Genomic DNA, 23989 nt, shown 5'->3' on the forward strand with positions numbered 1-23989 from the left:
CCCTTTGACAGAACAGATGAAATATGTGCAACTAGGGGGACATTGGAACTCTTTTTATTTTGACAAATTTGGGCTAAACTGACTGCTTATGACAAAATATTATTTCAAAATTCTGCTTTTATTAATACTTTAACAAAAAGAATCGTATTATAAATTTTGATCTAGAAAGTACCTAATGCCCCTTTAACCAAATCTTGATTGACACTTTTCATTTAGGGATTGAAAAGCACTATTGACATGTAGGTCAAAGGTCAATGTCAGTTGAAATATTTATAGACTGATATTTGGTTTTCAATTTTAAATCTTTACTAAAATTCTTAAACAAATTTTAGCTAACAGTATCTCTTAGAGTGACAGAAAACCCCTTAGTTTCCATTTTTTATTTTTGCAAAGGGAAACAACAAAGTAGGACAAACTGTATCCTGACCTACACAATCATTAAGGATAGAGCATTTTTTGAGGTATGTAAGCTGTAATGAATAGTTATGAATATTTATTGCATTATCAACTTTATTGCAATCCTGTTTTTAACAGTAACAAGTATCGAAGCAATGAAGTCAATATTATTGTCAGAACCTGCATTATGTACCATATTCTTTCCACTTGTTGAGGCAGTAATACAGTTTGTCCTGTCTAGAAACATTTTTCCTTTTGCAAATTACAGGACAAATAGATCAGCAGGTCAAGGTCCATCTCTTTAAGTTATTTTCAGAAAAATTGGACAACCCTTTTCAGAGCAATTGACCCATAAATGTTTTTTTTTGAAAATTTTCAAAGTTTTGATTATTATCTAAAAAATTATAACAGATAGAAATTTGGAACAGTAAAAATGACCAGAACAATAAGATCTACAAATAAGTGATCCTGGCAGAAATCATCAATTGGCCTCTTATAAGAGTTGTTACCTGTGAATGACAATTTTTGTCGAGCCTGCGACGTTTGTCGCAGAAAGCTCGACATAGGGATAGTGATCCGGCGGTGGCGGTGTTAGCTAACTTCTTAAAAGCTTTATATTTTAGAAGGTTGAAGATCTGAATGCTTCATACTTTGTATATGGATGCCTCATGTTACGAAGTTTCCGTCAGTCACATGTCCAATGTTCTTGATCTCATTTTCCTGGTTCAGTGACTACTTGAAAAAAAAGTTAAGATTTTTTGTAATGTTAAATTCTCTCGTATTATGAGTAATAGGATAACTATATTTGGTATGTGCATACCTTGCAAGGTCCTCATGCCCGTCAGATAGTTTTCACTCGACCTCGACCTCATTTCATGGATCAGTGAACAAGGTTAAGTTTTGATGGTCAAGTCCATATCTCAGATACTATAAGGTCTAGTATATTCGGTGTATGGAAGGACTGTAAGGTGTACATGTCCAACTGGCAGGTGTCATTTGACCTTGACCTCATTTTCATGGTTCATTGGTTATAGTTAAGTTTTTGTGTTTTGGTCTGTTTTTAAAGGCAGTGCTTTAATGCCTTTCTAGTTGCCGGGTTAATCCTTCCTTCCGCGATATCCAACTTATCTACGTGGGGGGTCATTAGACTCCAAGTAGATCCGGAAATGTTGAATTCTCTCCTCTTCTTATTGCGATATAAAATGTTTTTTTGTTTCATTTCATTTACATTGGGAAATAGAGAAACGATCATTGTGTTTTGTTAGTTTTAAAAACTTTTGATATATTAGTATTTTGCATTATAAGCAGTCAACCGATTGACAAACTAGAATTATTTGAATTCCGTGTGGAAAGAGCTCGGGTTAATTTCGAGTGTTATCTGCAATCTAGATGTTTATAAATCATTTCAGTCGTTGATATAATAATTAAAAGGTCGACTGAACATGAATTATATTATACAATTTAAAGCGCATTTCTGTTTATGCACGTGAACCCGTCTAACGTTATTTTCGCAGTTATATAAAGTAGCAAATTATCGTTCCTGAATAGGTGGCGCCGTGGTAGCGGATCCTGTTCCTCTTCTTCCGGTTTCTGCACTGTGCAACTATTTCAGTTATATTTTTAATTAACGATGCCAAATACTTGTTGTTGTGTACCTGGATGTCATTTAAGAGGAGGACATGCATTTCCAAATGACTTAAAAAGAAGGAAAAGTTGGATCAACGCCATGGCCCATACGCAGATTGGACGAGAACACGATGATATCGTGGAGTCCATCTCAATCAGCTGTTGTTTGCAAGGCACGTTTTACTGAACAAGACTACGTGCAGGAAACTATTCATGGTAAAACTCTATTTTCTTTGTGAAATATATAGTTATATATGTAATCGCCATGCGAATAAACCAAAGTCTGTTTACAACCGCAATTGTCGTTTTAGAATAAAAGGGGGTGGGTAATTCAAGACGTCATAATTTTTTGGATTACGATTCAATGTGATCTGTTTGAGATTTTTTGGTGATTGCTACAATTATAATGATTTCTTACAAGAGGTATATCATACTGAGAATTATTTTAGCAGTAATTATGCTAATGTAGTAATGACAGGAATGCATAAGCTATGCCTCATAGACTTTCTTGAAAAATATCAATGACAATGTTAACAGGAACAAAACAATGACATGCTCTCATCTATATTATAGTTATTTAGGTACAAACAATGTAAGTTTGTTGCATAAGTCTCTCATTGTTTGTCCTTTGGATTTACATAACATACATTGAATCAGGCAAACATAGTTTTATCCAGATTGTAATGAATAAATCTAGTTAATATTTCGCCAGGTAGTACAAAGTATACATTGCTAATGGAAGTTCATTTAATTATAAAAAAACTAATGTTTTATAAACTTTTTCAGGGCGCAAACCCACCATACAGAGACTTAAGTCTACTGCAATTCCCAGCCTATTTTCCTGGACCAAGCAAGAGACTGAATCGTCCGCAAAAAGAAAAATCAGGGCAGTTTCCTGTGAAAACAAAAGAACTAAACTTGATGAATATTGTAGTAGAAATCTAGAGGAAAGTTTTGATTGTAAAGTTGGTTTTCCTGAAGAAGTCATTCATACTGCAGAAAGGATTTATGACTGTCCACAACCAACTGCCGAGCTAATGTTGAGCTTCACAGATGGAATAACGCAAACACCATCAATGCCTATGTTTTCAGCAGAGAATTTTGAAATGAAGACACGTGACACAGCCATGCATTTTTATACCGGTTTAGAGTTGTATACTAAATTTTTATTTGTTTTGACCACACTTGGTCCAGCAGCACATTGTTTGAGATACATATATTTTCAAATTGATAGGGTGTCAGTTGAAAATCAGTTTTTTTATGACTTTGATGAAATTGAGGCATCATACAACCAACTTTGAACTGTCTAGATTCTAGATTGAATCTAGTGTTAAGAATATTGTGTACACATGGATTGTTTTTATGTCTAAACAGTGGTGTGAGGCTAACACTTGGCCATCTAGTGGTTTAGTCAGGTATTTTTCACCATCCAACTTCAAATTAAAGTTTCCTACGACTTGGATTATTATTGACAGCACAGATTATCCCGTGATAAAACCTAAAGCTCCTAGAGCTCAGGCAACCTTTTCATCAAATAAAAACAGAAACACTGAAAATTCTTGAATGTTCGACACCTGGTGGTTTAGTCAACTATGTCTCTATGTCACATAGAGCGAATTATTGGACTTGGCAAAACATACAAAATTCTAATAAATCCTGTATGAATGGAACTGAAACAAAACTTTCATCTGAAATAACATTTAGTTGTTTTATGTTGTGTAATTTTAGAACTTGTATTGTGCCAAAGGATGCATAAATAAAAGTGACGCAATGAATTTTGTTCTGATATATATATATTTACAATTACATGCACATGTAAATTGTAATGCATATAAAAATAAGGAGATGTGGTATGATATTCAGTGAGTTTATCAAACTAAAGTGCATAAGAAATGGGTGAAAGCAGTTACAGGTGTTACTGTCACCGTACAATCTCCAACAATGAGAAAAACTTGTACCGTGTAAAAAAATTCAGAGATCTTACAACTAAGTTTTGTTGTCTCACCTTGACTTTGGTGAATTTTTTATATCTGTTGATGTAAATATAAAAAAGAAGATGTGGTATGATTGCCAATGAGACAACTCTCCACACATGCACAAGAGACCAAATGACACAGAAATTAACAGCTATACATTGTAGGTCACAGTACGGCCTTCAACAATGAGCTAAGCCCATACGGCACAGTCAGCTATAAAAGGCCCAAAAATGACAATGTAAAACAATTCAAACAAGAAAACTAACGGCCTATTTTATGTAAAAAAATGAACAAATATAACAAATATGCAACACATAAACAAACGACAACCACTGAATAACACTTTTATAGGCTGCTGACTTGGGACAGGCACATACATGTACTTACAGAATGTGGCGGGCTTAAACATGTTAGCGGGATCCCAACCCTCCCCCTAACCTGGGACAGTGGTGTAACAGTACAATATAAGAAAGAACTATAAAAATCAGTTGAAAGAGGCTAAACTCATCAGATGGATAAATACAAATACAAGTGGAAGGGTCAGGTAGTTGTACATCCAAACAACAAAAAGACACTAAGTACAAATCTGAGAGTACTCACAGTTACTGACAGCTAGTTCAAAGCCACTAACAACTGATAAAAAATTCTTGCATCTAAGACTAAATTATCAATCCGTAAGCTCCCTTTAGAATTTTATAAATTTTAGATTTTACATTTCTAAGCTCCCTTTAGAATTTTATAAATTTTAGATTTTACATTTCTGAGTTATGGGGTTTTATTCATTAAAAAAGGGGGGATTTTCCAGTTTTTGGACAACAACTCAAAAATGCTTTAAGCAGTTCACATGAAACTTTGGTGAATTATTTATAGCTATTGATGTAATCTCCCTATTGATTTTCATAAATTTCAAATATGACATTGAGAAGAAATTGAACTTTATTTGTTTATAGTCTGGCAACAGATTTATTAAGTATTGCACAACAGCGTATTGCACAACAGCAAGAAATCTTTAATTGAATATAAATTCAATTCATATAACCGATTTCAAGTTCATTGACTACATTTATTCAGAAACTATAATATGTCAAATATTTAATTACAATCCAAATTCAGACCTGTATCAAGCTTGAATATTGTGTCCATTTTTGCCCCAGCTGTTCAGGGTAGTACCTCTGCGGGTGTATCCAGCTGCGCTCAGCGAATCAGTTTATTTCTTAATTAAGAACTCCTTTTTATACGACCGCAAAAAAAATTTTGTGGTCGTATATTGGTATGACGTTGGCGTCGTCCGAAGACACATTAGTTTTCGCACTCTAACTTTAGTTTAAGTAAATGGATCTCAATGAAATTTTAAAATAAGGTTCAATACCACAAAAGGAAAGTGGGGATTGATTTTGGGGGTTATGGTACCAACAGTAAAGGAATTAGGGGGCCAAAAATAAGCATTTTTGTAACTTCCAGACATAACTTGTGTGTAAGTGTATGGATCTCTCTGACATTGTACCACAAGGTTCCATATCACAAAGGGAATGCTGGGATTGAATTTTGGGGGTAATTGCCTCCAAATTGTAGGAATTAGGGGCCAAAAAGGGGCAAAAAAACAAGCATTTTTCTAGTTTCATGACAATAGCTTGTGTGCAAGTCTATGGATCTCTCTGAAATTGTATCACAAGGTTCCATATCACAAAGGGAATGCTGGGATTGAATTTTGGGGTAATTGCCTCCAAATTTTAGGAATTAGGGTCCAAAAAGGGGCAAAAAACAAGCATTTTTCTAGTTTCATGGCAATAACTTGTGTGTAAGTGTATGGATCTTTATGAAATTGTACTACAAGGTTCCATATCACAAAGGGAAAGCTGGAATTGAGTTTGGGGGTAATTGCCCAAAAAGTTTAGGAATAAGGGGCCAAAAATAAGCATTTTTCTAGTTTCCAGACAATAACTTGTGTTCAAGTGTATGGATCTCTCTGAAATTGTACTGCAAGGTACCATACCACAAAGGGAATGCTGGGATTGATTTTGGGGGTAATTGCCTCCAAATTTTAGGAATTAGGGGCCAAAAAGGGGCAAAAAACAAGCATTTTTCTAGTTTCATGACAATAACTTGTGTGTAAGTCTATGGATCTCTCCGACATTGTATCACATGGTTCTATATCACAAAGGGAATGCTGGGATTGATTTTGGGGGCAATTGCCTCCAAATTTTAGGAATTAGGGGCAAAAAAACAAGCATTTTTCTAGTTTCATGGCAATAACTTGTGTGTAAGTGTATGGATCTTTATGAAATTGTACTACAAGGTTCCATATCACAAAGGGAAAGCTGGGTTTGAGTTTGGGGGTAATTGCCCTAAACGTTTAGGAATTTGGGACCAAAAAGGGGCCAAAAAACAAGCATTTTTCTAGTTTCCACAATAACATGTGTTCAAGTGTATGGATCTTTATGAAATTGTACTGCAAGGTACCATACCACAAAGGGAAGGCTGGGATTGAGTTTTGGGGTGATGAATCATAAGGGGGTTCAAAAAATTTGGGGGGTGATTCTTTTTCCTTTTTTTTCTTTAAAATTTTCCATTTTAAATTGGTTATTTCTGATTTATATATAAAAGCAAATAATAATGATATGGTTTGAATAGGTAAATTAAATTTTTTTAAGTATCTTAGACCACTTTCATTCTGTGTCAGAAACCTATGCTGTGTCAAATATTTAATTACAATCCAAATTTAGTGCTGAATCAAGCTTGAATGTTGTGTTCATACTTGCCCCAACTGTTCAGGGTTCGACCTCTGCGGTCGTATCAAGCTGCGCCCCAGCGGAGCATTTTATTTCATTCATAAATTACTTTATGCTTGGAAATATAATTTTGCTTGGAGTTGAAAGAGTTGACATGTTGCAATGTACATTTACTCTACATAGTTCTATGGTACCAAATCAAAAGTTTATATAAAGAAAGAAGTCAAAGGTTTCCCATCATAGTTTAGTTACATACATTTTTTTTGTACCTGAGGTCGTTGAATATAGATCATTATATAAATAAGGAGATGTGTTATGATTGCCAATGAAAAAACTAAGGATTTTCTTATCCAAGGAATAGATTACCTTAGCCGTATTTGGCACAACTTTTTGGAATTTTGGGTCCTCAATGCTCTTCAACTTTGTACTTGTTTGGCTTTGTTACTATTTTGATCTGAACGTCACTGATGAGTCTTATGTAGACGAAACACACGTCTGGCGTATTAAATTATAATCCTGGTACCTTTGATAACTAATTTGACTATAAACATAGATAAAAAAGGTACAAACTGGACATAATGCACTAGTTCATAAACAAGTGAGAACAATCGCCTTCATATAGTGCTCAGAATATGACATTCATAAAACTTATTCAATATCATTAGAGAACTCTAAATCTTAAATACTGAAAGCCACCTCTGATAAGTACACTGTACTATGCAAGATAATGATATAACTGGACTTAAAATACACACAACCTGTAATTAACTGCCTTTACAGCGCTTTCGTGCTTTGATTCTTATAATGTATGCAGTAGGTCTACTATATTTGGTGTATGGAATGATTGTAAGGTGTACATGTCTAGCTGGCAGGAATCATCTGACCTTGACCTCATTTTCATGGGTCAGTGGTCAAAGTTAAGTTTTTGAGTTTTGGTCTTTTTTTCTAATACTATATGCAATAGTTCAACTATATTTGGTGTATGGAAATATTTTATGATCTATATGTCAGTCACGCAGGTTTTATTTGACCTTGACCTCATTTTCAAGGTTCATTGCTCAGTGTTAAGTTTTTGTGTTTTGGTCTGTTTTTCTTAAACTATAAGCAATAGGTCAACTATATTTGTTGTATGGAAGAATTGTTAGCTGTACATGCTTGCCTAGCATGGTTCATCCGACCTTGAACTCATTTTCATGGTTCATTGGTCAATGTTTAGTTTACTTGGTTAATGTTAAGTTTATGTGACAGTAGTAATAAAGCTTTATATTTAGGACTATCAACATAATATCAATGATTAGTAAAGAAGGCGAGACATTTCAGCGTGTGCACTCTTGTTACACATCTTTGCAGAAACTAAAGTAGAAGAGAGAATCTTTTAGTGATAAAAATGTTCAGCAAAATCCTTAAATGAATTTTTGCCTTTAAAGATGGTATTTACCCATTTTTGCATTTTTTGAATTTTTTGCAAAAATCATAATTGTAAATGCCACCAATTTTTACTATTCCAAACTTCTATCTGTTATAGTTTTCAAGCACAAAAAGATCTACAAATATGTCAATATGGTCGAAATTATCAACTGACTACTTATAAGAGTTATTGCCCCTGAAAGACCATGTTTACCCGTGTTGAGAAGCTTTAGCAGAAACTATGATAGAGAGAAACCTGTAAGGCAAAATAAGATCTAAAAACGAGTTATTGCCCTTGAAAGATATTGTTTACACATTTTTTTGTATTTTGCAGAAACATACATATAAAGGGACAAATAAAAGCAAAAACGGTCAGCACAATAAGGTCAACAAATAAGTCAACATGGCTGAAATTGTCAACCAACTCCTTATATGAGCTATTTCCCCCCGATGGATGATTATTACCAATTTTTCTGCTTAGTCTGGAGAGAGGAACACTTTTAAAAAGTCCAAAAATATCAGCAAAATAAGATTTATAAATATTTATTCCCCTTAAATGGTGATTTATTTTTATTGATTCCTATAATTTTCCCAATTCTTTCTAAAACTTCTAGGTAGGGATAAAATGTAAACAGTAGAAATGATCATCAATACACGATCTACATAAATGCCACTAAATAAGATTTACAAAATAAGCAAACATAACTGATTGCAATAAAAGTAAAATAGATATCAAAAGAGCTTTTTTTTACCAGGTGAGCGATTTAGGCTCTTGGGAGCCTCTTGCTACTATTCTGAATTGAAATATGACATAGTTAGTACATTTAAACATAAAACAGTAATTATCAAAAAATATTTCACAGTAAAACAGACCACACCTACCTTCAAAATCTGCCCCCGGAAAATAGACATACAAATTATAACAAAGACAACAACAAAACACAGGGCTTAAAACAGTTTTATGTGCAGACAAACCTTTCCATTCTAGTCCATGTGTATAAAAAAAATAACACGCGCAAAAAAAACCCCAGAAAAGTGCAGCTATCAACATGATGACTGCTAAGTAAACTTGAACAAGGAAACGAAAAACGACACATAATTTGGTAAGCAGAGTCAAAATGTGCTCGCTACTACAGGACGCTTGCTTTAGCCACAGCTGATGGTTTAATACTGCCGCCTAAGAAAACAAATGTTGCAGAATATGAGACCAGGATGTTAATGTGGCGATTTTGGCATAGACTTTTTGCCTTGAGCTTTATATTTCAGAAGCTAGAAGACCTAGGCAGTAGATACTTCATATCGTGTATACAGATGTCTTATATTCTGAAGTTTCAGCTTGCCATATGTCAGCGCTCAATGACCTCATTTTTATAATTCATGAATTGCTTAAAAAATGCAAAGATTTTTTGGTCAAGTGAATTTTTTGAGTTATTATGAGTAAAAAGACAATTACATTTGGTGTATAGAATAATTGTATTGTGTACATGTCTGTCACATAAGATACATATGACCTTGACCTCATTTCATAGATCCGTGATCAACGTTACGTTTTGGTTATGGGGTACGTTACAATTATTGGTAGTTGCATTTTCTTGATAAAAAAAATAGCGAGGAAGTTGTCTTACTGCCTTAATGGAAGAAACGCAACTGATTTTTTTTTTAAGGTTTGAGGGTAAAAAACCTGAACATACAACTTCTATTGCTTAAACATATTTTACTTGAACAGGGTTACAGATACAAGACTTAAATACCTTCAAAATATTTTATAGAAGTTAGGATATTATCTGTTAATATAATGTTTCTCGTAAAACAATATATAACATTATACATTCAAGAGTGCACACGCTGAAATATCTCGCCGGCTTTACTGATTATAACTGAATTTTAGGCTGAAAGTCTTAAAGATCAAGGTTACAGATATGACAGTAACCTATCATTATCTAGTATCCATGAAAATGAGGTCAAGATCTAATGAACCCTGCCAGAAGAATATAGAGAAGAATATAATGTACAATATACATTTCATTGTATAAGTAAGAGTAAAGAGGGTTGCAATGTTTGATTTCTTACCCTATTCAAACGTTTATTTTTTTAACTTAAAAATATAATAAAAGAATAAGTGTAACTTTGTAATAAAATTGAGCAACGTAGATACAAATATTCTATTTTAAGAACGTACAAATTATACTTGCAAAAACAAAAATCCTCTGATTCAAACAAGAGACTTGAACTGTGAAACTGACATGATGCTTGATTTTTTTTTTACAACAAATGTGTTACTTTGGTGGACATGTTTTAACAGAAAGTCGACATTCCTTTGGGAAAAAACTGTGCTTCTCTTCTCCCGATATTTTCATCTATCATGAGGCAGATTTTTATAGTTAATCCAGTTATAACCTATCCACGCATCTTGGCAAAACCCTTAAACGTATAAACTTACAAGACATAGCTGAACTGATATAAACTTTAATATAACTGAATCTGTACAAAACCATTTTAGATGTCATCAGCATTCTGTCAGTTAGTTTTTGTTATGATCTGGACCTGTCTTAACTTAAAAACGAAGACTTTGAATATAAACCAGAATAAGAAAGAAAGAGACAAACATCACTGCTCTTAAAAATTGAAAATGGAAACCGAGTTTTCAAACATTAATAAGAATAAGAATATTTATTATTCCAATATTTTTTTATTATTAATACTAGTAGTTGAAATGTATGTATATATATGAAAAGTCCTCTTGATAATTTCAAAATGCATTTTTTTATGATTATGAATCTATAGTTAGTTTTTATTATCCTGCATAAAAATGGCACCAAGAGTGGTCTGGGGCATATAAATATGGTGACCTGGACTTTTCTCGTCCGGCAGTAATCCCGAGACGGTGTTCATTTCAAGGCATTTCGGGATGTACGTAGACTATACCCGGACACGTCATGTCAAAATGGACCCCATTGGAGACTTCAAATCTTGTAGTTCACGTGGCGAGAGTGATCGCTTTCTGTACGTTAAGAACCGTGGCAAAAACTCTCTGAAGGGTTCGTATGTGGATCTGTTGGAGGGCAATACTTCTGTTCCTATCCAACATACCAGTACCCTCTTCTCCCCGTGGCACTTCAAATTTTCAGCCCTTCATTCTGGTCAACCCATTTTGCAGAAACTACTTACTGGATTTATTTTTATTTGTTTTCGTTCTAAAGAATTCTAAAGGGTTGGCTTGGGTATAGAAATAAGGCTAGCCTAGGACACACACTTACTTAAAAGGATTCTCCGTTTGACTTTTCGGGATGCTCAAATACGCAGCTACGTCCGGTTGGGATGTGGACGTAAACCGTGTTCGATGTTTGTGGTTGGGAGAGTGCAATGCTCGTTACACGATAAAGAACCTTCAAAAGCTCTTTCAGATGGTTGTAGCTGACATTTTGCACGACAAAATGTATGACCCTGTCTAATATGCCCTCCATTTCCTGTTGCAGTCGCAGTTCCTGCCCTTCATCTTGGGCGAATTATCTCGTTCTGAATATGCATGATATGTTTGTCGCATGACGTTATAAACAAAACACAATCAATCAATCAAACGTATATAAAATTTGAGTTTTTACATTGTTAAAATTTGAAGCTCTTTTGTATCGTCGGTTTCGCCCTTGAACCATCGCGGTCTTTGAACCAAGCTGAGGCTTGAACTCCTAACCTCTCTGAATCTATTCTTCAGTCACTAGAATAAGGAAATAAGGATCAAGCTTCGCCTCTAAAAATTACTTTTCAGACTTTCCCAGTGTCGGGTTAACTTTTTTTTAAAGTGGTGACCCTACAAATAAAAATAATAATTAGTGAGTTTGACTTTTTTGTTTTTTAAAGGTTGTTGCAGTATCAACTTAGCCAAATTTATGATATTGCGGAAAGACTGATACAGGCCGTTGGTAGAGGGAATACAATAGATCAGATTTTATTTACGGATGTGTTTTGTTAAGAAAAATTAATATTTAATAAATACTTCAAAGATTTAAATTTCATATAAGTATTGAGGTCAGTGTTACGCATATACATTTAAAATTGTTGGGTAACGTTTTAAACATGACCTTAAACCTTTGAATTGAAAGAATAGTAACACAATTCCCTGTTATAACATTCTATGAATTGTATTGTATTTGTATGTGATTATATAACATGGAAATAATAGAGAATATTGAAATAATGAGCGTATTAGTCCACAAAAACGCTAACTACGGTCACATCTGGGACCAATATATAAATGTATTATTCCAAGGTCACAGTAGTGGATAAGTTGGGTAAGAATTTATCACAAACAGAAATAAAGCTGGCTTCATTCAAATAGACTTTAAAAGGTATTTTAATTTGAAATTCCTAGTTTGTAGTTCTTTAATAAATACTTTTTAAGGAAGTGCAGTTTTGTTTTAGATTTTATGTGGAAGAGTATTGTTTTAATACTGAATAAATGGAGATGATGGGTACAAGTCAATGTGATAGTAATCAAACGAAACAATAATCTAACTCGTCACATCCAGAGGTCAATATACAGTCCTTTAGACAAGACTTAGTGTCTACACACTATGTTATACTCTAAATCACTCCTTGCCTATAAAAGTTGTGAATACATTTAAGCAATATACAAATCATTGATTTAAGATAGTACCAAAGACCTGCCATCAACACAACACAACACTCCGATATAACAATAGGCAAGCACTGAAATTACCTTCCTTACCGCTCTTATATTCAAAGATTACCATTCTCTGAAAACACAAAAGATTTATATAAGAACTGATTCAATATAAGCCAAACATGTAAAATGTAAAAACCAATAATATTATGATGAAATGATGGTGAACTAAAGTTACACTATACACATTTTACGATAATATCCCTTACATGCTTTCATTGTCCATCATTTTCCAGTATAAGAGCATAGTAACTAGATGAATGACTCAACCGATCGTGCGAGACCCTTTTGGGTAGTCGAGGTGAAAAAACTGATGCAGATTTTCCCACAAAAAATATGTGTAACATGGACACCAACCTTAAATCAAATAGCTGCAACAACTGGCTAAAAATGACCACACAAACGGATGTAAAATTTAACATGTCAATTTCACTTTCTATACTAGATAGTTCCATTCCTATTGTCTTATTCAACTAGGTATCCGTCCATGACGATGTGCTATATTTCAAATCAACTCGAGAACTTCCCACCAAACGCCAAAGCTTCGAGACATAAATATTTGAGTTATTGCAATTCATAATAATGTCAACTGGTGACAGTGTTGTTTTGGGAGGATCATTTAGTTAATATGTTTGGATAATTATTGGTTGTAAGAATAAGATGAGAGGTATAGACCCCCTCCCCCCAACCCCACCCCACATAAAAAAGCAACAAAGAACAAAAACAAATGAGTACAAAATATATTTTGTCTGTGATAAGGACATTTATTTGTAATGTGCAATGTTTCTTTTTAACTCGAAATACGCATTACCCTCAAATGACCTCATTTCGGTATACAAAAAGTCGCCATTGTATAATATTTACTTGAATGTTGAAGGCCGTTTACTTTTCAATGTCCTTATATAATTTTCCAATACACTTATTTTTATTTTTTCACTTGAATAGGTTTTCTGAATGTTTATATAAATATGCAGTTGTTTACTGTATATACATAAACCTGTTAGCTATTTTCACTAAATTAAGAAAATACTTGTGAACAAAATAGGGTTTTCACTTTTGAGCTCCACAAGAATGTATTGCAAGTTTTGTTTTGTGTCCACAAGAATTTATTGCAAGTTTTGTTTTGTGTACAGAGAACGTTATATTCCCGAAACTGGAATTGAAAAGATGTTCTTTTAGCACAAGTCATACTTATTTCTATAACCATTCAACTATTGGGCCCTTCTTTTTCCTGTGACGGTTCGAGTTGCGGATAAACAATAAAAATTTCAGTATAAACAATAAATATTTTATAACAATAGATACACATTTACAGAATACACAAACAGAGGTAATAATTTGATTGGAAGTAAAAGTTAAAACCGTATACAATGAACTTAGATAAAAGATATGTATTATTTTGACTTTTTTAATGTAAATTTCACTTTTTTTAATTTTTGGGGGCATTTCAAAGGAATAATACCGAAATAACAATAGATGAATAACTGCAACGTGCTGAGCAGAAAGTTAAGAGGTTCATGATGGGACCCTTAAAACTGACCAATAGAAAAAAAGCTAAATAAATATTTATACATCATTGTACATTTTTCAGTTCATAGAATTAAGCAATTGTGATAAGACTATAAGGTTACAATCCTCTAAAACACACTTTTGGCGGCTCTTTTTGATTTTTATGCTCTCAAACATTTTGGCTTTCCAAACTTTCGTTCAAGAGCGCACTTGCGATTAAGTACATTAAAGTCATAACATATAAACACGTGTAACAGCCTTCGCACGAAAATCATATATACAAAATGTATATATATTATACATGTTTTGTATAATATTCAATTCTGAAACAAATTGATTTCATATACAGCAAATGTACCACAATTGGACAGCTCAATATAAATGCAGCAAGGAATTTAAGAGGTTTTGAATGGTCATGTTGAATTTTGATTGTCTGTTGTCGTTTCACTGCTTTGGCTGAGCGTGCATCGATCTACTTGGCCTGACGATTCTGGAGTAAAACCAAGATTATTGAATGAGCTTTCCGATATCACATTTTCCCCAGTGTCCTCTGTCGAAATATGTTCTACTGAGATACTAATATGATTGTCACAATTGTTCGGATTGTCTATGGATGAAGATGGTCTATGTACGGCTGTTTCATGTGAAGTTTGATGATTGGAATGATAGTAAGGATGACTTTGAGACATCTCATATAATGGATTTGGACATTCCGAGTCCATTTTAAGTACTTCAGAATAGGCTGGCGGCAAATATTCATCATTTGATTCTTTAACTACATCTTCGTATGCTGGTGGTGTGATGATATCGGCAGTCGAATCGCATCGATCACGATGGTGATCTCGAGAAGACATTAAAAGATCAGCTATGGTCGTCACCATTAATCTTCGACCTACAACACAATTATATAGGTTGACAACATGGGTGGTAAAACAATCAAATTTGTTTACGAAAAATCTCATTCAATGCCTATTTAATAACTTATTAGATTTCGTCAAAGGATAGTTGGGTTACCGTTGACTCGAGAAAAAAAATACTGTTGTTTTTATCAATTAGGTGAGAAAAAATAATAGTGTATTTACTCCTGTAACGATAGTGTTTAAGAAGTTATTTGGAACCAGACTAATACAATGTTTCTACATAATCCACCTCAAACATACATTGGCGCCTAAGGCATGAACCCCCCCTTTTTTTTTGGTTTAAGATTTTTCTTATTTAATAGGTACTTGCTCTAGTTCATACAATTCTACAATAACTGCAGTACATACGTGTTGCCCCACTCTTACTTTCGATACCTCAAGCGCCTGTGGTCTACATATGCATCTCTCGAATGCAACTGGTCGAGTTTTAGGTCAATTAATGTCTATCTACGATTTAAATTTTATTATTTGATTGTTGGACCTTGACATTTAATGTTTAGATCCATTGTTCCAGTCTATTATCGTCACGGTCACTATTGATATAGATATGTTGTACATTTGTGTTCCGATACATGTATGAAAGTTTTAATTAGTTATAAACAGCTTAGACCCAATCTTATTTCCGCTTAAATTTATCTTTCCAGTAAACTTCAATTTGTATTTGCTTCAATTCAGGCTTTTCCGACTCGTGAACTTCTTTGTCCAACTTCTTGCTTAGGTTTCTATACCATGCATGTAAAAACCACTGCATACCTAAATTTTATAAATAGTCATCTTCGTTTACTTAATGTCTTTATTCAGAATTGGAAAAAAAAACTTAACAATGTAATTGTGATTTCAGATGAAAAATCAGTTCACGTGAAATAGCATTTAAAACTAAATTATCAGGATGAGCAAATTCACCAAAGACACCGATCTATTCCAAATTTAAGCTACTATGGGAATATTTAAAATTATTGTGGTCATCTTGGCCATTATATAATTGGGAAATTTGTGATTACCAATATAAGCAAACATGAATAAAATAATGCAATCTACTTGCATGAATTTTCGAATTCATATTTAAAATGATAGTTTTGAACTTGTACAGAAAAAATAACTATGCTGGATTTATAAATAAATTTAATGAAACGATAGGAGATAGATAATTCATGTCAGTTTATTTCATAATAGAATGTAATTAATATTCATTTTCTTTTTAGCAAGAAAACCGGAACAGTGTCCTAATTGTTCTCTTATTTTTCCCTTAACTGTACGCTTTTTGTGGTTCGTCTGTTCATATTTAAATAATTACATTACATGTATATTTCATTATAATACGTTATTTTGATTGGCTAACAGCAATCTCGCGTCATTCTAAAATTAACCTTCATTTCAAAATGAAATGTAACATTCATGATGACACGAGCTTCCATAAATAAAGTGCACAGGTAATTAAAAGATAAACTTGATAGAAATCGTGTTTTCATGATCTTAGCAAAAATAATGTAATTATAAGTATTGAATGCTTCTTTTAGTAATTTTATAGGGTTGTAAAAGCGTTGACCGTGCGCACATTTTTAGAATGAAACGCTTCCGCGCTTCATACAAAATGTACTTCGTTCAACGCTTTTACACCCCAATAAATTTACAAAAAGAAGCATTCAATTCTTAAGAGAATTCTGCACTACCTCTAGCTCAAAAACATATTAAGTGACATTCACTTTTTATTATAATTGTTTGAAATAGCATGATAAGTAGTACGTTTTGATCATTTATAATACAATATTTCATAGCTCCATGTCAATGTATAGAGTTTTCTGGTGTTTTGAATGGATAATTCAGGGCTACGGAAAATCTTTGGTCCTTAATGTAATTAAAAAACAATACACGCTGAGACTGTCGACAGTATACTATGTATTAGTTAATTTTCATTTCCTACACGCGGTGTTACCCACCTCCATATCCAGGCATGCTGCCACGCAGATTCTCTTCACGTCTGGATCGACTAACATGAACCGGACGTCGACATCTCTCCCCTGTTCTCCTTAAAACCATTAAACATATTGCACAAGGAATAAGTAACCCAATGGCAAGCAACAAATATGAATACTGTGGAGGGTCTTCATTTCTGAAATGAATTATCAAAATATGAATATTGTTTACATATTTCCTTCAGTATGTTGTCTGTGTTGAAATGAGTAGTAATATTTCGATGTTATTCTTTTAGGTTCATGTTTCCCCGAAATCTTTTTTTTTTACAGGGACATTATTCATTTAATGTGAAATACAGTGCAGTATATATGCCACTAACAACAGGGCAACTGAAAAAAAAACCAATAGATATTCAAATATATTAACTATTTTGCTGATCTAGTATACATTATGGTATATGGGCCAGTGAAGCCCGCCTCAGGCTGTCCGTTTCCACAGTCTTTTCTAAATCAATAAAACAACTACTCCAATTACATACGGATAAAACTGTGTACCGATATATCATGCTGAAGTGTCATGTTGTCACGATTAACAAAACAGCAGCTACTCAACTTACGGACAGCAGGGTAAAATATCAGATTTACACTTACAAAATGTAACTTATGGATAACACGGTATAATATTAGACTGTTATCAAAATAAACATGCGATTGGTGTTACGAAAAGCATAGTATATATATATAGTACTAAAGCGTACCAAAATATTAAATAACCATGCATGAGGTGTGCTGTTACCACCACTGTCATATACTCACAGACATTATAGTATAGTATGACACATAGTTAAGGTGTGTGTTAAAAAAACAAATATAATAATAGTTACTTCAATATACAATAAAACTTGTGGACCATAGTATTAGTCTTCACATATTTGCTGTAAGTACCGAAACTTCTCATACCAATGTTACAACTGCAACCATGCATAATAGCTACTAACGAAACTAATCATTGGGCTGATTTATTCACAACATTTTCAGACTCTGGATAATTTAGAACTTGCCATGTTGAATAGACACTAAGTCGTGTCTATTTATGAGGATTTCATAATGATCTTTATATGTCATGGTTTATTCAAACTCTTGACAATTCAGAACTTGCAATACTAAATAACTATACTAAGTCTTATCTATTGTTGAGGACTTGTGTTGATCTTCAGATGTCTTGGTTATTTATGTCGTGTGGTTGCCTCAATGTTGTATACCTCACATTTCCCTCTATTATCATTACTACTGAAGCAAAGTCATTAGGTGCAATGTTACCGCCGCTGCCACAATAGCCCGTCTAATACTTACGTACAACTATATATTGTACTATAAAGCCATTCAACAGCAACAAAGGACAGTATATAATGAACACTGCAATTGACGGACATCCAGACATATGATACTGGAACATGTTATTACTTCAAACAACCATAACTGCAGCTAATCAAATACATGTAAATGACATTGAGTACACTTAACAGAAAAGTATTTAATTTTACAATAACACCAACTTACTGACAGCAAGGTAAAGTACCGTATCCATTAAATGTTGAGTTACCACAGCAACCGTAATAACAACTTCTCCACTTTGCACCATCTAAAGCCATACATGTTGAACTTCTTGCACATTCTACTGTAAAAGGATAAAGAAAACTGTAGAATTGAATTTTATTGCGTAAGGAAAGAATCCTCAAATATTTAAACCGATGGTATTTTTTTTTTATTTAAAGAAGTTCATGTTCTACTTGTTGCCCTTTGGTTACGTAAACGGTATATTTTTGTTATTTCGCAACGTGTATCAACTCTGTGCAATGTTATATAAATGAATTGAGGCAGAAGTAAAATTATGCCTTCTTTTTGATTTACTTATTTTTTCAATGTAAATTTTATTCAAATGTTCTCTTTTATAATCTCACAAATCGCCTTATGTTAATTTCACTTCTTATACTTATTATTAGATTAACTATAGACTCTGCGATGCACTTTTCCGTTAATCCTAAAACCAGACAGCATTTAAGTTATTATTAACATGCTAAATGTAATTCGTTGTCATCTTCACAATTTAATGCCGCTTAGTGGTCAATTACTAACAAGTATTTGGCAAATCAATGGTGTTGAAGAAGGGGGGACACTTTTTTATATATACATATCATTGAAATTAAAAGAACACAGTGTCTATGCATTAACCATGCTTGCTTCTTTGTCTTTCACTAATGTTTATTTGACGTCTTTTCATCATTATAAATAAACGACGAAGGAAAGTTTACATAGAACTTTACAAGAAGATATTCGCACTGATTTCAGGAGTAATTTTACATTTACTTGCAAGATGCATACGGTTATCGTTTAAATACAAAGAAAGTGTAACTTAAAGTAATTTCAACTGTCAGAAAGCTTAGAAAAATAACTATAATATTTTAATTTCCAGAAAACGAATATACATGTATTAATCCTATGTGAAACATCTATATGCGAAACATCATGATTTGCTGGGCTTTTTCGATAACTTTGACTTGATATCAAGAACAAGAAACAACAACATAACAAACTTAAAAATTGCTGGCAAAAAAAGTTAAGAAGTCAGATAGCATTTAACAGACCAGTATTCAATATCACATAATAGCAGTTGATATTACAAATTTTCTAAAAATGTTAAAAAAAAAGAGTTTCCAGGCTATACTGGCTATTACATGACCGAAAAACAAAGTGTGAATAACGCCTACAGATTAAAAGGACTGAAAAGTCTTGGTCTTGAATATTGACCTATAAATTGAATGATAAGACAATTTCGTTGTAATGCATGACTTGGATTCACGATCCTCTACAATTACATGATATGTTTGATAAGAATAATGATGTTCTTTTAGCTGTAACCATTAGCCCTTCTTACATTGTAATTCCACCGAAGGAGGTATGATAAGAGCATTATTTAGCCCCAAAAATTACAAAAAATACTAAAATTCTAAATCTTATGAAAATTTAGTTGATTCATTTGATCATTCAAAAGAGTGATATAGACTGGTTTTTAAGAGCAGGTATTTCATTTTTGATTTTATAAACATATTACAATTGACATGTTGATGTCATTTTATTGCTGTCTCATTGACGTATACCCAACAACTCCTTTAAATCATGAATTTGGACAAAACGTCCATTGCACATTATATTTTGTGAAATCAAATGAGAGCACCAGCCTTACTCATTAAGATAATTCAATAATATCAACATATTTGTACAAGATGTGGCAACATATCTTCGTGGATGGCTGTTGCACATGTCTATATATATATATGACATATATATAGATGGGATTTTCTCTAAATAGGGATTTTTGTAGTTTTTCCTTCAAAACAAAAAAAGTCTAAAGAAGATATATAAGTTACAATAAGATATAGTGTTCAAGGTATGTGATGTTCTAAACACATCTGAATGATGGCTTATAAAACTTGGTGAGTTTGAAAATTTAGAAGCCAAACAATGACCTTATCATACCTTCCAGTTCCCATTCCATACACATGTATTTATAAATGTCATTTATTGTGAACAAACTTTTGAAATATTTGACAAATCATAGTTGCTAATTACTACATAGTTGAAATGAAATTAATACTACGGTCAATTTGCGAATTGTTTTCTGGAAAGGGCATACATCAATGTAGGATACATGCATTATTGAGCATGAAAACTTTATTTATTAAAAAGTATTTGTTATCTATAAGTTTTTGCTTCCGCGTAAGATACATTTTATTTTCCCTAGTCACAGAAAACTGCTTACTTTAAAAGATCGCATATATTGACCGATTTAAATGTTGTGTTGGTTTTATACAAATTGAAATAACACTTAATAATAATTGGTAGTTATGGATTATGAAAGACGTATTTTTTTCTTCAAATGAAATCGCGATTTCTGAATAATATGTTATAGTACACCATCACTAATAATCAGAAATATACGAAAATTTTATTTACCTGTATTTGTAACAGTTAAAACAAGTAAGCTAAGAACTTCTTTCCTTTCTACCATTTTGAAATATTTTTCTTGAATGGCATTTAAAACCCGTGACCGAAAAAAACACAGTGGACTAAAAATACACCGTACTGGTTTAAATATAATCAGATCACTTAGTATAGGAAGCCTACGTTGTTTACATATAAAATATTTTGCTTCGTCATACATTACATGTACATATTACACAAGTATGACGTGATTCACTGGTAAACCCGGGTGTCATTCTTACCAAAAGGTGGGAATTTGAAAAAAAAAACAAACCTTAACATATTAAAATTACTCTCCTATAATTGTTCAAAAAGTTTCCCAACAATAGTACTGCCATAAAATATGACTTCGGGGCAATATTTTCTATTTCTATTTGTTTACTTATCACTTTTTTTTGGTATTTGATCATTTTATTTTTTTACAATCAATGTGCCGCCCGGAGTCATATCGGGCTAGCCAATTTTAGGCCCTACTCAAATTATATTGTTAAACAAAATTTTAACTTAAATGTCATTAAACTTTCGCATTCCCCCTATAAAATGAAAGTATCAACATAAAAACGTTAAAAATGGAATAAGTATGCGAAATCATATATTTTAGGGTCACGAACTATCAGAAAAGTAACCCTTCGTGTTTTATTAACATATGTCACGGTAGGTATAGTGTCCGGCTGAGATCGTGTTTTTTCGAGTGAATCGGTCCACTTTTTTTCGAGTGAATCGGTCCACTTTTTTTCGAGTGTAGATCAGGTTTTTTCGAGTGACATTACATGCGATCAGATCGATTTACTGCTATTTCGCAAATATAATAGATTTATTTGTGACTGTTCATCTTATTCTGAATGCTATTCATGTTTTGAGCACAAACGACGCACAATTTCCGTGTAGTTCACTCATAATTCAGTGTTTTATATTGTCCGTGTTTTTTCGAGAGCAACATCTTAAAAGTCCGGGTTTTTCAACAAATGGTCCGGGTCTTTTGAAGATAATATGAATAAGAAAGAAGACAATATTTGGCTTAAAAACTGACTTTTCTAGTTTGAAACTGTTATTTAGCGAAGGACAATATTATTCAAAAAAATCACAAAAACATAGTACTATGTTCAAATTTAACCGTTTTCAATTTAATGATAAAGTGTCTTAACCCAACATTAATTGTGTAATAAGAGACTTAAGTACCGTTACTAGATAATTTTATATAACCTCCGCCTAGTGAAATTCCACTATTTTGCATGATGTAGATATCTTATGTATCAATGGGTTCTCGGCTGTGTACTGAGCACCTGGAGTTCAAATATTTGATCTACCACAGGATATTCTGCATTTTTTTTAATGTCAGTTTAATGTTTCTGATCTAGCAGCTTCAGCCTCGTATCAGCTTCCGAAAGTTCATTTCATAGAAAAAATGAGACAGTGCAATTCAACAAAAATCAACGTTTCAAACATTTCGAAGAAAGATTTAGATACATTAATACAGGAGCTAGAAAACATATTACCATAACCTTGCAGTATAAAATTAGAAAAATTCAATAAAATCGCATATATTCTACTAAAAGAGGCTTCACCCCCCAAAAAATATTACCATAACATTTGAATTTGAATTGAATGGAAAATCTAATAAAAAATGAAAACAACACTTTATAAATTTCATGCATCCGAAGCTCTGGATTTACTTTTACCCAGAACGCTCAAAGTAGAATATTTGATAGTCAAGGATGTATAATAACCGAAACATTTGAAGACGAAAAGGACCTAAAAAATAGCGAAAGTCAACTTTGCCTGTTAGAGTTGAAACCTTAGTTTCTTTATAATTTTTAGATTTATGTACGGTCAATTTTAAATTATTGATTGGCTGCTTAGCGTCCAGTGGCAAATATTTCATGCATTTTCAAGACAAGAACCAATTAACAATAAATCTTGTAACAGAGGACGTTCGGGATGAAGGTCGGGAAATGTCGACTGCCACTGAAAATTCGGATATATCGGATATGGACAGTATTTTGCCTTGCAACAGGCCACCTTTGTCAAAGCTGTTGCAAGAGTTCTTAACGTACAGTGAGTGTAGCACTCTCTTCACGCCCCATTCTGACCGGATGTGGCTGTGTTCTTGAACATCCCGCATAGCCAAACGGACGCTCCTCTTTGGCAAGGGTTTAACTGCCGGTCGGAAGAGGACCTAAGTGACCATATTTCTATTCCCAAATCCTTCTTAGAGGTTAAAAATTTTAGAAAGGTTTGTTATAAATCATGTCAGTACCGAAGTATTGACTACTGAGCTGATGTTTAACTAGGGGACTTAACCAATGTATTTAATAAACAACGAAATAAATAATCTGTAAGCTTTAATACAATCCTTTTGAAATAAGTAAAAAAAAAAAAAAAAAAAAAAAATGTGCAAATAATATGCGAACACCTCACATATATAATTCTTTTAATTTCTGATGGAAACAAACAACCAGGGGAAACATTTTGTCAATATTTTCAAGATAAGAACTGTGCCAATTTTATTAAAAAAAAATGCAAAAAAATACCCAAAAAATATTTTCCAAAAATAATAAAAAACCAATATTTTCCAAATTTCTCGAAAATAAAAAAAATTTAAAAAAGGCAATATTTGACAATGTGCAGCAACATGGGTTACGAAATAATGTCGTGGAAGTTCTCCATAAGCATTTTTCAATTTTACACCCCGGTATAAAAACGAGATGGAACGCTTCATAAGAAAAAAAATCGTTATCTTGGTGTAATCAGGGGTGGACGGAATTTAATACCGGTGTTAAAAATGCATACC

General features: G+C 33.0%; 2 protein-coding genes across 3 annotated transcripts; one reads left to right on the forward strand and one right to left on the reverse strand.

Moving 5' to 3' along the window:
* The first annotated feature begins 1334 nt into the window (after nt 1–1334).
* LOC127729689 (uncharacterized) lies at nt 1335–3797 on the forward strand. The gene is made up of 2 exons (XM_052237540.1): nt 1335–2238; nt 2809–3797. Exons 1-2 carry the CDS (start codon nt 2154–2156, stop codon nt 3321–3323), a joined length of 600 nt encoding a protein of 199 aa, XP_052093500.1. The 5' UTR covers nt 1335–2153; the 3' UTR covers nt 3324–3797.
* Nucleotides 3798–14089: 10292 nt separating this feature from the next.
* Nucleotides 14090–21334, reverse strand: LOC127729651 (uncharacterized). Of its 2 annotated transcripts, none has more exons than XM_052237504.1 (4): nt 21172–21334; nt 18718–18835; nt 17182–17354; nt 14090–15216 (listed from the first exon to the last, which is right to left on the reverse strand). In XM_052237504.1, the coding sequence occupies exons 1-4, from the start codon at nt 21224–21226 to the stop codon at nt 14738–14740; spliced, it is 825 nt and encodes a 274-aa protein (XP_052093464.1). In that variant the 5' UTR covers nt 21227–21334; the 3' UTR covers nt 14090–14737. The 2 variants fall into 2 exon arrangements, with proteins under 2 accessions (XP_052093464.1, XP_052093472.1); XM_052237512.1 differs by having other exon boundaries at nt 18718–18832; nt 21172–21287.
* Between the last annotated feature and the right edge of the window lie 2655 nt (nt 21335–23989).

The sequence above is a fragment of the Mytilus californianus genome, unplaced genomic scaffold (genome assembly GCF_021869535.1).
Source record: "Mytilus californianus isolate M0D057914Y unplaced genomic scaffold, xbMytCali1.0.p SCAF_1, whole genome shotgun sequence".
NCBI lineage: Eukaryota > Metazoa > Mollusca > Bivalvia > Mytilida > Mytilidae > Mytilus > Mytilus californianus.